Source organism: Gouania willdenowi, chromosome 15 (genome assembly GCF_900634775.1).
Source record: "Gouania willdenowi chromosome 15, fGouWil2.1, whole genome shotgun sequence".
Taxonomy (NCBI): Eukaryota; Metazoa; Chordata; class Actinopteri; order Blenniiformes; family Gobiesocidae; genus Gouania; species Gouania willdenowi.
The window spans coordinates 18,894,430-18,908,542 of NC_041058.1; the positions used below are offsets into that span (position 1 = coordinate 18,894,430).

The 14,113-nt window shown below is 35.3% G+C and overlaps 1 protein-coding gene across 1 annotated transcript in view; it reads left to right on the forward strand.

The window, feature by feature from the left end:
- The window catches only part of eys (eyes shut homolog), a 204,169-nt gene that overhangs the window by 146,163 nt on the left and 43,893 nt on the right, over positions 1–14,113 (forward strand). Inside the window, exons 42-43 of the mRNA XM_028468732.1 lie at positions 8,547–8,655; positions 12,945–13,159. Coding sequence (XP_028324533.1) covers positions 8,547–8,655; positions 12,945–13,159 — 324 coding nt within the window. The remainder of the gene's footprint in view (positions 1–8,546; positions 8,656–12,944; positions 13,160–14,113) is intronic.

Consider the following 14,113-nt stretch of genomic DNA (forward strand, 5'->3'; position numbering starts at 1 on the left):
TAGTGATCAGTGTTGGGAGTAACTAGTTATTTTTGTAATTGAAGTACCTCAGTAGTGTAACTCATTACAAAAGTGAAATGTTGTAATATATTACTAGCTACAATTAAAATAACTCAAGTTACATGCATATTTAATTTCAATGCATATTTGCTTTGTTTTCTCACTGTTTGCAATTATACGAAGAAAAAAGATGAGTTACATTTAAAAAAAAAAAAAACAGTACTATTGTAATACAAATATATTAAAAATTTTTCCCAGTAACTAGTAATATAAATATATTACAAGTTTAGAGTAACTTACCCAACACTGGTGGTGAAGATATGAAATGTGCGAAGGCGTGTGTACTGTTCCACCTGATAAGTTTTTGTTTTAAATGAACCATCTCTAAATGTTTCTTTTCACTGAAACAATGGGACAAATGTGTTCAAGTATCACAGATAGGATTTCATTAAAGATGCTGCATAAAGATGGTGTTTAGATTGTGAGGTCTTTTCCTAGTAAAATAGAAAAAACATATATAAAATCTTAAATAACTAAGAGAATAACTAATAAATAAGAGCATGTTTCAGTTGGTAAATGAGTAGTTTAAATATTAAAAATTAAACGTGGACTTTTGCCTTTATTGGTCATATACTTTATGTTATTACAGATATGAAATTTGTCCTCTGCATTTACCCATCCTGAGGAGCAGTGGGCAGCCATTTTTGCAGCGCCTGGGGAGCAGTTAGTGGTTAAGGGACTTGCTCAACATACCACAGTGATGGCCTGGGTGAGATTCGAACCTGCAACCCCAGCATCCTTAACCACCACTAAAATAGAAACATGTACTGAAATTTAAGTATTTCCTATTTGCAACTTAAGACTTCTTTCATTATCTTCCTGTCTAATTAAAGTGAAACTGGGAATTTGTTGAAGTATTCCTTTGTTTATCAAACTTGGAGCCCTTCGGATTATTCGGTGACTTTGAAGTAGCTCACGGTTTCAGAAAGATTGGTTGCCCCTGGTGTAGACGCACGCATAAAACGAGAGATTAGGTAAACGTATCTCATTCAGCACTGTTATTTCCATCTCTGTCCAAGATACAAATGCATATTCAGTGACTTCTTCCTAATGCAAGCACTTTGACATGTCTGACGTTCTGAAGTGACAAATACAACACGCTTTAGCTTCTCAGAAAAAGCGTGGTCTCGCGATCAGAGAACATGGCTGAAACACTGGAGGGGCAGGATTCAAATCCAGTGGGAGCCACTTTTGGAAAAATGTATACACTGATGATTTATTTTATTTACATATGATTATTTATGTCGAGAGATATATTCATAGTCATTCCCATGCGCCATAATTCTTTTTTTTTCTTTTTTAATGAATCACAGTTGGTTTTTGTGTGCATATGAAGCGTCAACACATTAACCATTTCTCAAACCTATTGGCTAAAGTGTTATTATTGCCTCGTGAAACTTCATCACTCCATCACCACCGTGTAGGTCAGGGATGTCCAATTCCGGTCCTCGAGGGCCACTATCCAGCATGTTTTAGATGTTTCCCTCTTCCAACACACATGATTCAAATGATCAACTCCTCATCCAGCTCTGCAGAAGCCTGATAACGATCCTAATCATTTGAATCAGGTGTGTTGGAAGAGGGAAACATCTAAAACATGCTGGATAGTGGCCCTCGAGGACCAGAATTGGACACCCCTGGTGTAGGTTAACCAAAGAAATAAAAGCTGACTCGACTGACCTGAAAGGGAGAAACTGCCACAGCAGACGAGCAGGGAAACAATGACCCAACAAACACACAGTGACCAAGCACTGAGGGAGCTAATCAGGTAGGATGAGACTCACCTGTGTAGGAATGGGAGGAGCTAATCAGGTAGGATGAGACTCACCTGTGTAGGAATGGGAGGAGCTAATCAGTCTCTCACACACACATGATGATAAGATGGGGGATAACAAAGGAAACTACTAAAGAGATCAAAATAAACAGACAAATACTAAACAAGAGTAAAACAAGAATAGAAATAGAATTGTTAGAGAAAAAAAAAGAAAAAAAACACCTTCCATTGTAATTTTTTCAATGAAACTATTCAAACAATAATTAGATTGTTTCCCTTTGGATGATCAGAGGAAACCGTTGACACGCAAACATTTGGCAAAAGTTTGGTACCAAATGTTGAACTTGATCCACTCGCAGTCGCACAACTGACTTGTCTCATCCAAATAAGTCGAATCAACAATGCCTCCTCATGCAAAGCTGATCTCCTGCCTCCGTAGTGCACACACAGGCTTATAGCTCATCACCAAAGGGCACAATGAGCCAGTGGGAGAAATGAGAGGGGGGGGGAACTACTGCTGCTGAGCTCTGCCTCTATTCGTTCTCCATCCTTCAGCAATTTTATTCATATGCAAATGTACCAATGACATCATCTTACCATGTTCGGGTGTAGAATACCTACTTTTCCGAGGATGACAGTTGGCAACACTCACTGTTACTGCAACTTGCATTTTCCAGCGTCAGCAGGGCAGCTGTAGTATTTCACTGTAAATAATCTGTGATTCAATTGCCAAACAGGAGAAATCTAAATTCCCAAATGTGACTTCAACATAGATTTATGCCATCCATTTCTCCACATGTTCTTTCTTCCAATGCTTACATCCAGTCCAATTTTCAAGCCGCCAATTTCCCTGTCATTTAAAGTGCCGTGACGCTTGGATAGAGAAAAATCTGCTTTCTTTCACATAAACCCAGCAACTCTCTCAAGTCTATATAGTAATCATAGGAAGCGAATGCAGCATTTTATTCCACTTAGAGACACATTATGACTTCAGTTTCATAATCAATGTTCTTTTGTGAAACAAAGAATGATTCTTTGTGTGTGTGACTTTTATATTATCATTTATAGTTTTTAATATGTGCTGTTGATCTCCTTCAAATGTTCAATTTTATTTATTTTCATTCCGAGCAAAAATAGTAGGAAAAAAGAACTGTTACGCGCATACACAACAGCAGGTGGTCATATAAATATGGCTGATTTGTGTTTGAATTTACAAAGACAAAGTATACAATGGCTTTCTATGGAAATGAGCAGATGTGTGTTTTTAGTTTGGTGTGCTCGAAGGTGAAATGATTTAGGGAATGTTTAACGCACTGTTGAAAATATCACATCTGAGAGTAGGATTATTTGTGCTGCCGAGGACATCATTGGTTGAATGCTGAAGTGCCCTGTAGTCACAGTAGGAGTAATTTCCAATCATACTCTGTCAAAGATCAATAAGGGGAACACATAGCACTCTACCGTATCACATTCCTTCCCTTGTCACTGGTGAACTCTTGAGTCTCTGGCAGATGTGATTATTCAAATTTATGCCACTCTGGTGGGTTGGAATTTTTTCCTCTTCAGTCTAAGGGAAAAAAGTACATTATTCATTTTTATGACGGATATATTTGTGTCTCCTGATGGGGTTTGATGTCTATATATATATATATATATATATATATATAATATATTTGTTTGTTTTTTTGACTATGTAGTTTTAGTCCAAGTGTATGCTTTATCAGTTATAGTCCAGCTTCAGTCAACTAAATGACATTAGTCGATTAAATCTATTACAGATATAGTTTATGCATATCCTAAAGTTAAAATCCATTTACCTTTGATCAACCTGATATAGAATGGTTTTAATTGTTTATAAATAGGCAGTTTTGTTGTGAAAAATGTGTAAGATCACATGATCACATGAGTTCCAATTGGATTTTCGTCCAATGTGACAAAAATTAAAGTTTCGTTTTCATTAGTCGACGAAAATATGATTGCGTGTTTTGATATAGTTTTGCTAACATGTTTTTTTTTTCTAATTTCTCATAGTCTGGTTATTGTCACTTTTGTTGACGAAAACTATGACGAAAATGATAAATTCACACTGATTTGAACCTGAATGCGAGCTGTTTTTCTGTTTCCTCATAGAATAAGATATAATATTGATAATTGACAGTAAATTCTGAATTTCTGTGAGTGTCCGGCTTACATGCACGGTAACAATAGGCAGTCATTTCCTGCTCGGTGTTTGACCTCAACATAACCTAATTTTCTGAGTTCAAGTCCACTTCTGCTATTTGAAGACGTCACAACCAACAATGGGTTTCCTAAAAGTTTAGTGATAAGGCTGTCCATCATGGGCAGAATCAATGTATTTACAGTGTAATTGGTCCAGGCTAGAATAGGCTTAGGGAACTCAAAAATGTAATCACTGCAGTAATTACTGTTTATCTCAGTAATGGGGAATCTGAGCCTTTTGCAATTTGTAAAAGCAATTAGTAAACACCTATCGACTTCTTTTCACAGATTTCTTTTTTTTTTTTCTTCACAAATTAGACCAGCAGTGGAAAGCAACCACCTTTAGTTTAGTGTTATTCCCACAGGATTTATACAATGGAAGATAAATGAAGCGAAGCACTAATATGGTGTATTCTTGGTATTTATCCGTATTTACCTGAATGGCAAAAACTAAGGCAGGGTATACTGCATGTTCATTAATGACCCAAAGATCAGTGTATTCTATTGACAGGTCTTCCCATAAAAGATTCATTGAAGGAACGACTGTGAGCACAGGCGTCTCATGTAGAGTATCGTTTTGCTGCATGTGTTCAGGCTCTGTTTGTGTTGCTGGAGATGATGATGATAGAACACAGGCGAGCAAAATTAATTGAGGTTTGCCAGTCACAGCACAAATTAGGGAGGAAAAAAAAGCTGCAGTGCAGTGTGTGGGGAACGTCAGTGCAGCCAGAGAGAGCATCACAGTTTCTGTGGGTGGAGAGGGTGGACGGATAAAAATGCACTTTTTTGGAAAAAATTCTTCCTCGTGGGTGTGATTTGTAACATGATTTGACAGGTGATTATTGTAAGGTTTGGTTTTGTTTTTTTCAGTTTGTAATCCACATCTGGAGTTGCCTTTGTTTTTGACACTTTCACTTCCACCATTTGCAACTAATCGACTCTTGACTCTAAATCACTCAATAATTCACTAACTATAAATTCCCTGCTTACATGTTCCTATTTATTTTCTATAGGAAATATGGTTGGAATAATATGGCCTTTTATGGGAAAAATAAATAAATAAATAAATTACACGTTTCCTGTCAAGCCATGAAAACTGTTGCAATTGTGCCAGTGCAGAGTGTGATGTTTCACTACCATCTGTTGCTGAGAGTTTCAGATGTATTATTCAAAAAGTAATATTTTAATAATAGTCCTCCCTTGTTATTGTTTTTCTGGAGGTGGCAGTGAAGGCAGCATATTCGGGGAGGAATCGGAAAGACAAACACGAACCTTCATCTCTAACAAACGTGTAAAAGCTGCAGTGCTGACAATAACATGCACGCTCCGTCAATAAGGCGTCTCAGTGCCGATGCTCAGGAGAGTCGCAGTAATGCAGTTGCTCTGGATTAGTCACATATCAGACAATCGAAATGAGGATGTTCGGAACAATAATAAGTTGTGATTAAAGCAACAGTCAAAGGAACAAATGAAATGAAATAAAATGCTGACAAATTAAGATGTCACTCCTGTTAGTCCTCAGCAAATGCAGAATTTAGGGGGGGGCAGGGGGAGCATACCCTCCCCAGTGGTCAAAAGTTTTCATTACAGTTCGAAAAAATTATTGTAAGTGCCTGTTAGTTTCATGTCACAGATGTTAGTTCTACCTCAGCTGTGTAGAATAAGGCTGTGTCCGAATATTCCCTCCTATCTCCTTTCCTATCCACTTTTCCTTAACCCACGGAAGTGTTTAGCAGTTCCTATGCTAAGGGGCATTCAAATTCTGTAAAAGCTAAGGAACGGAGGTTTAATACTTCCTTTATAACCTCCTTTAGCCTAGGAAACACTGATGCATCCTTTACCAAAGGAGACAAGATAATGCTGCCCCACAATGCCTTGCAACATTTAAAGGGACACGCTCATCGAAGCACTGACTGATTCTCACAATGACTGAAAAGGGACGGAGATTGTGTAAGTTACCAATGCAATAATATGCCTTGAATGACTTTAAATAATCTGAAACCCATATCTTGTGATATGCATATATAACTGACATAAAACAGAGCACACTGTCGTTCAAGAAAAAGGGATCAGAGACATTTTTAGCCACATTATGTTTTATTCAACATATTTCATTCACCTAGAAATGCTTTGTGCCATTATACATTTGTATGTCTACAATGTCATGTAGGCCTATATTTTTGCATAAATGTAAGAATTTAATAAAATCCTACTTATTTTGGATTAATGTTGATTTCTGGGTGCAAGGTGAACGTGAGCAACAATTCTCAAAGTGACATTCTTTTAATTTCACATTTGTGCCTTGTAGCCTGGTAGCCTCTTTTCCTTTGATTTACAGTCAAACCTTGTGATATGAGATTATATCTGCAGAAAGTCTTATAAATGTGCTTTCAGTAGTCCTTTTTTTTTTTTTTTTTTTACCAGAAGTCAAGAACCTTCACCGCCGTCGTATTATAATGTCACCTCATGGAGGTGCGTCTGATTGTCAAAACAAATGTGATGGCCTTTCCTTATCTCAGTCTCCTAACACCTTTTCTTAACACTGTGATGTAATCTTTGGGGTTAAGGAAAAGCAGACGCAATGTAGGTTTTCAGTGAAATGGTCCCAAACTTTTGATTCTTTAGGTTGGTTCTTCTTCTGTTACACAATTCTTCTTCACATTGTAAATGCTGAAGCGACACTGCCCTCAGCAGTTCATATATGGTACTGCAGTAAAAATTAAGCAGAAAGCGGACCCCGGCCTGATTTTATCATGAATTTACGACATTGAATGATGCGTCGACGCAAATTTTTCTAGTCAACATTATCAATGATATTACTACTTGTATTACTTGTGTATGTTACACACATTGTGGTCGGCTGGAATCTCAAACTCTGCCTATGGTCCTCAGATAGAAGAAGCCCCTGTTGATGGTTTTCTACTTTATTTCCCATGCTGTGGTGTTCACAACATGTGAAGTAGTCATCTTTAAAAATAGTAGCCTTTTCCCTTAGAGCCAGACCAATGTAAATCAGCCGGATGAAGCATTCACTGTGCTCACGAGAGCTCATCAAGTGACATCATTCTGTTTGCTCAGTGAGCATGCTTCCAATGTCTCTGCGGGGAGTGAAGCGCAATATCACTGTCTGTAGTAAGCATCAGAAAAGTGTATCAAATGCAAAGTGTGCTTGGAATCTCATCTCTTGTCACAATATTTGTCTGTTTCACATGTTAATAAAAACAAAAAAAAGAAAAGAAAGAGGGTCAAGCGAAGTCCCCTTCTTTGAAATCACTGACATCATAAGTTATGCTAATGCTAATGACCTCAGGAAGACACAGAGCACCCAGAGGACAGTAATGGCTGTTTGCTCTGGACAGGAGGATGCCTTTAATGTTTACATGTCTTTAATGCATCCTAAATTATCTGCGTGCAAGTTTGCGTAGGCGTGTGTGTATGTATGTATGTGCATGCACATAAATGTATATGGAAAACAGCTCTCATTATTTCCATACGTGTAATTACCCCTACCTAAAGTTGTATGCGTATGATTTCCTCGGGGATGCGTCCTGGAAGGCTGTTTGAAATTAGCAGGAGGGTGAATGCCCTGATTGTTTCCATATGGCCATTAAAGTGCGGGGGGGTTCTTTCATCAATATGGATACAATCAGAAATAATAGCCCGATGAATTTTGAATAATCATCTTTTGTTTTTTGTTTTTTTTGACCAGTGGTTATGAATTGAAAGTCAACACATTGTCGGGTCTTGTGAATAGACTTGTATTGTATATTGTCTGGGTAGAGCCATGATGAATTGGTAAGAGGGAATCACTTGACTTAGCCAGAGCTGGAATGTGACACAAGTAGACCAGCTACTTAACTCTGAGGCTACAACATTAATGACTAGCACAATTGTCTATTTCCCCTGAGAAACACATAGGGTCAAATGATAAAATTGTCTTCCCTCTCATTAGCGTTATAATGTATATCTAGTTTGCGCCCTCGTTTTTATCATTAATTAATCCTGAATGACATAATGAGCACTTACAGTCATTATTATGTATTATCTGTAGTGGTTCTGTTGTTGTTGTTTGGATGGTGAGCTTTATGGATTCTGGTATATTGTTTTTATTTCTTTGTACATTTTACATTTACTGTGGAGAAAAGAACAAGAAACACAGCCACAACATCAAGCAGGAATATATATATATATATATTTTACTTCTTATCAGGTTTCACCCATTTTAAAATATTGAAGTCGTTTCTCTCTCTTTTTTTTTGTTTTTTGTTTTTTTTACAATAGCAACAGAAAAAAAAAAAACGAAATCCAGGTATTTCTTCAATTCAAACCACTCTGTACAATATGCTGTGTTGAACGATGCCATTTTAAATACGTAAAACTATTTTTGCAATTTCTTTTTTACAGATTTGCCCTCGTCTTCATGAGAAAATCTCTTATCATTTGCAGGATTTTCCATCAGTCTTATACTGTCCTTTTTCCTCCTTTTTCACAGATACAATCTGCCTGTTGGCAGACAAGGAGGGTCGTGTATGATTGAAATAGCTGCTGATAATGGGACCGCTCAGCGTTTTGAGGAATACATTTCACATCCATTGTCAAAGGTATTGTGACCTTTCATAAGGTTATATCAACACTCTTTGCCCTAATCTTAAAAGTTTTCTGGTACTATTGAACAAAGACATGACCTTTGTTATTAAAAATCTTTAGAAATGTTCTCTAGAACTTATGTAATTGAATAAGAATTAAATTTATGTCATAATAGAAAAACTGAACCATTGTACTCAACATATTTAAATGAAACACGTCCATCATACATTATCAATTAAAGCAAAAATGTCAACTCTTCAGTAGAGCTAATATAATGTACTGTATAAGTATTAGGGATATAACGATTAATCGTAAGGCAGTTAAAAATCGATTCATAGGTATAACGATTCACATCAATGCTGTGAAAATTGAATCGCAGTACTTTTTTACCCAGAAGTGTTGGCGGCGAGCGAAATCTGCTAATACTTTCTATCTGGCCGCCTTCTACTCTTAAACATATTCATAAATGATTCATTACCCCTTTAGCACCGAAAGAATATCTGTAATATTACGTGAATATCTGTAAAAGTCACGTTTTTCTACTAGCTCTGTCTGCTAGCATAGCATCTCTTTTTCACTGCAAAATATCTGCATGCCAACCGACCACTGGGTTACCAGCGCCCTCTGCTGGTTCAATCAAAAATCTGACCTAAATACAGTAAAATGACTGTTTTTTTTTTTGTTTGTTTTTTTAAGTCCAATTGTTAAGGCACAAAATACATTTTCAGTTGCACTTTTAAAAAGAAAAAGAACTATTATGCAGTTTTGTATTGTTTACTATAGAACCAGAATTTAAATAATAAGCTTCTTCTTCATTTGTATTATTCCTTTATTTATTTCATTCAAGATTTATTTTTAGTTAAATTGCATTGTTTTGAATAGTTTATCAAGGGATTCTTTTGACAATGAAAAATATTACAGTATTTTCCCAAAAAAATAAAAGAATATTTTTCAGTCATTTATATACATTCCCATTTTGTAAAATAAATCGTGAGAGAATCGTATCGTGAGTCAAATAGTATCGGGAGTTGAGTGAATCGTTACATCCCTAATAAGTATTATAATAAACAAAGAATATTTAGATACTTTTAGTAAAATCTACATTGGTATCAATCTTGTATGAAAGGTTCAATACGAGTGTTTTGGTTTAAGTTTTTTTATTATTATTATTATTATTATTATTATTATGATTATTATTATTATTATTATTATTATTATCATTTCATTGAGACAATGATGAGCAAAACTTTAAATTGTGACATGTTATTCGAACATGCAATCTCATGTCATTGGACAGATGACAAGCTCATATGTAATGTTAACAAAACACACTTTTTTTCATTTCAAAGAAACTGGCTTTGTTTTCCAATTGAAACATTTAAAACTAGGGCAAATAAGCACACAATGAGATCTAGAAAGTAGCACTGAACAAGCTGTTGGTTTATATTAATCTTCTTGTGTACTGTTTTTTTTTTTTTTTTTTTTTTTTTTTTTTCCATAAAATATTCAACATACTTTTGGGATCAAGAAATAAAGCTAGCTTTCAATGTTAGCATGTTTGCAGCTACGTGTCAACCGGTAAACACAACAGTGTGTCAGACACATTGCAGTATTTTTCATCATCGAAATATTCAAAGCTATTCAATTAATAATACAGTTTTCGGCGCAGCCTGAACATGAGCCTTTACTTTTACAAATACACATTTGTTCTTTTCATGTAATTTCAGAAATTAGGTTCCGACTCACCATTTTGAATGAGTAAAGGGCTCCAGAGTCCCCACTTAATTTTATTTTTAGAAATAAAAGTCTGCACTAATTTGTATGATTTTCTTAAATTATAGAAGTTAGTGACGACTGATGCAGGACAGATTTTAATCATAAAAGCAAGACTTTATTCTGATCAGCTGTACTTGTACAGTATGTGCTGAGTTCACAACAATGTGGCCGGAAACAATATACATTAGATTGCACAGCAAGCCATGAATAGTTCTTTTAAATACTCAAATAATTATAACATATGGATTCAATAAATGCCAATAGAGAATTGTGTTTTAACTTATAAACCTTTTATATTTCAATAAATAAATACAAGTGCCTGAATCTAGAAACCAATAGATAATTGTGTTTTTACTTATAAACCTTTTTTATTTCTACATAAATATAAAGGACGTACTTGCATAGAAGACATACCGTACATGAAATAGCACAGAGCCATTTCAATCTTCAGTTAAAAAACAATACATGGTAAGTTTATGTGTGTAAATATAAGGTTGAAATAATTTACCACAACTACCCACAATCTAACTTCCCAATCTTTTTTCAAAAGTGGTGTTTAATAACTAAATTTTTTTTTTTAAATCACTGACTAAATTCAACCTTTTTTCCTCTTCCTGTAGACCTAATATATTTATATTTTTTTTTTTTTTTTTTTTTTTTTTTTTTAATGGCACAATTCAGGATAGTCAGGATATTGCAATATTAGTGAATAAACAGACCCTCTCACACAGTAGAGATTAATTTTGTTACATTGTTGCAGGAGCACAAATATCCCTGCAATTACTGTTCTTTTCCAATGTAGGTTTTTAAAAATCCAACAGCTTGGATTCAGGCAGTTTTTCTAAACATTACCGTTTAACACTTGAACGTTGCTCAACTCGAGAACTATACTCCAGCAATTTTAACCTGCCAGCTGTCCCGACCAACAACAGACAAACTATTCTGTTTTTGCGGTGACAATCTAAACAGCAAAATTCCACAGTGGATGCGTCTGTGTTGCATTGATAACGAGAGCACAGTGTCAAAAATATAAGGTCTACGGGCGTCTGCTCGTAACTGATAAACTCTGGACATGAGAGCAATATTTTAGAGGCCTAGAGCACACAGATGTCTGGATAATTCTAGGATTATTTGCATTTAATGTGAAATTATTGATATTTTTAGATGATGTTTGAATGAATCAGATAAACAGGAAACTACTAACTAAAATGCTAAACCAGCACTTTTGCCCTAATACTAATTTGTTAAAAATCACATTTAAAGGTATGACATACTGTAATATGATGGCTGATAAAGCAAAAACTGAATTTATAAATATGATGTTATCTATAGTTTGAAGGGAAGCATGATGAAGTTGGAACGTATGTTGTTCTGTGTTTTATTTATTGGTAATCATCATGTATGTCATGACTTTTCATAATTATCTAAACCTTAAATAAAGAATATCATATTTGTTATTCACACCAACAACCTGAGGTCTCCTCCGAGAATGAAAAATGTGATTTGATGCTAATAGAACATGGCCTTTTTCTACATTTCTTTAATGCAGCTATGAATGGGCAGCCTACACGATTATTCTTGTTAAATTGACCGTTTTGGTTGAGTGAGCAGCAAGTTCAGAGAATTTATCCACATTAACGCGACACAATTACCTTCAACATCAAAGGAAGTTTGCATATTTTTAAAATACATATATATATTTTACTTATCTTTTTATTGTACCAATATGTGACTTATCACACAATGTCAGAATAACCTCGGAAGTATTACATTTCCATATTTATGTCCATGATTCAGGCTCATCTGGTGAGCATGAAATAAATACTCCGGATCACAGAGCGCAAAAACAAGATTGTTTATGTAGCATTTCTCAAAATGATCAATGTCACAAAGTGCTTCATAGCAGTCCAGTTAGAGCAATAGAACATTCATATGAGCGCAGTGAGACACTCACTATACATATTGAATATCATATAACGAATGAATGTTTTTCTACTTGCTACAAAAAGCTGTGAGATAGATTGCCTACATTGCCTACCTACATTTTCTAAATCACAGATTTTGCAGTATTTAACAACTTGCAGCATCATTTCCTTCATTATTGTTTGCACTTTTTGTTACTTTTTACTCAAAAAGGCTTTACCATCAGCACGGATTGTTATTTATTTGAAAAGTATCTATTTTCTATATATCAATTTTTTTCAGGTTCACTGCACAATTTTGGATTCATCATTTCAAAATGTTTGTCTTCAATAAATGTTCTTGTGTTTTGGTTGTAATATGTTTTTAACTGAAGAGCCAGACTTGTTTTGAATCACTGCTGTAATGTATCAGAAGATCATTTTATAATAACTTTTCTGCTTGATAATGAATGTTAAGATCATGCCTGTAATAGGATTGTACTTTTGAAAACCAATCTTCAAATGTGAAGCCCATACTTCAACGTGGACATGTCCATGAATTAAAATGATATACTCAACGGTTAAGCACATCCCCAGCTTTCAGCTCTTTTCTTCCCCCTCTCCAGGGAACCTTTGGGCCCATATTTCTTGGGGATGTTTCATCCCACTGGGAGATCCATGGCAGGGGTGGCAAAGGATTCATTGGCTGTATCGGAGAACTTCAGGTCAATGCGAAGGAGATTGACCTGGTGGCCGAGGCTGTGAGCGGGAGAAACATTCGGAACTGTGACCCGCCTGTTTGCCAGCATCTTCCCTGTCGTAATGGAGGAACATGTGTGAGGTAAGATATCGCCTTCTACGAGGGATGATCTAAAGCTCACGGTTTGGTATAATTGCAGTAGTAACCACACGGTACGATAATTGTTGCGATATTGTAGGAAAGCTCACGGTTTTACAGGAACACACACAGCAATAACAACAATGATGACCATTGATACATTGTCTGTTCACTATTTTGACAATATTTATTGTCATACTTTTATATTCATGACATTAGAAACTGAATACTGTCTACTAACAGATACAGATTATTTCGCTAAAGTGCACAAATTCTATATATGTCAGGAACACAGGTATAGAAACAGTCTGGTAACAATAGATTACATAATTTAAATTAAAATTTTTTTTTAAAAAAACAGCCAAGGCAATCAAAGTACTGTAGTGCAAAATGCCTTATTCTGTGTGTACATTAATTTTAGGTTTTTCTAGAGAAAGCATTTAAAGCAGACATAGGTAACTGGGGGCCACCACGGTCTAATTTTATGCGGCCCCCAAAGTAAATGTACAAAATGACAGAAAAACACAAAACAAGAGAATACTTGAAAAGCTAGAATACATGAAAAAATACAAAGAATTAAAACATTGCAGGAAAATACATTAAAGACGAGGGAATACTCCAAAAATGCACAAAACTACTATAAAAATGAACAAAGCAACAACAGTGATACACAAAATTACCCAGAAAAATATACATTACAGAAAATGACAACAAAAGTATGTAAAAAGACAAGAACAACATGAAAAATGACTTTGAAAACCCACAGTACTAACAAACAAGCAAAACGACAACAGAAATACACAAAAGATGATTAAAAAATAAAAAATGGCAGCACAAATACACGATATGACTCCAAAAAACACATTTTACAGGAAAAATACACTAAAGGACAACAGAAATGCACAGAATTACAGAAAACACACAAAATAACTTTCCTGTATTAATGCTCAGATCGCT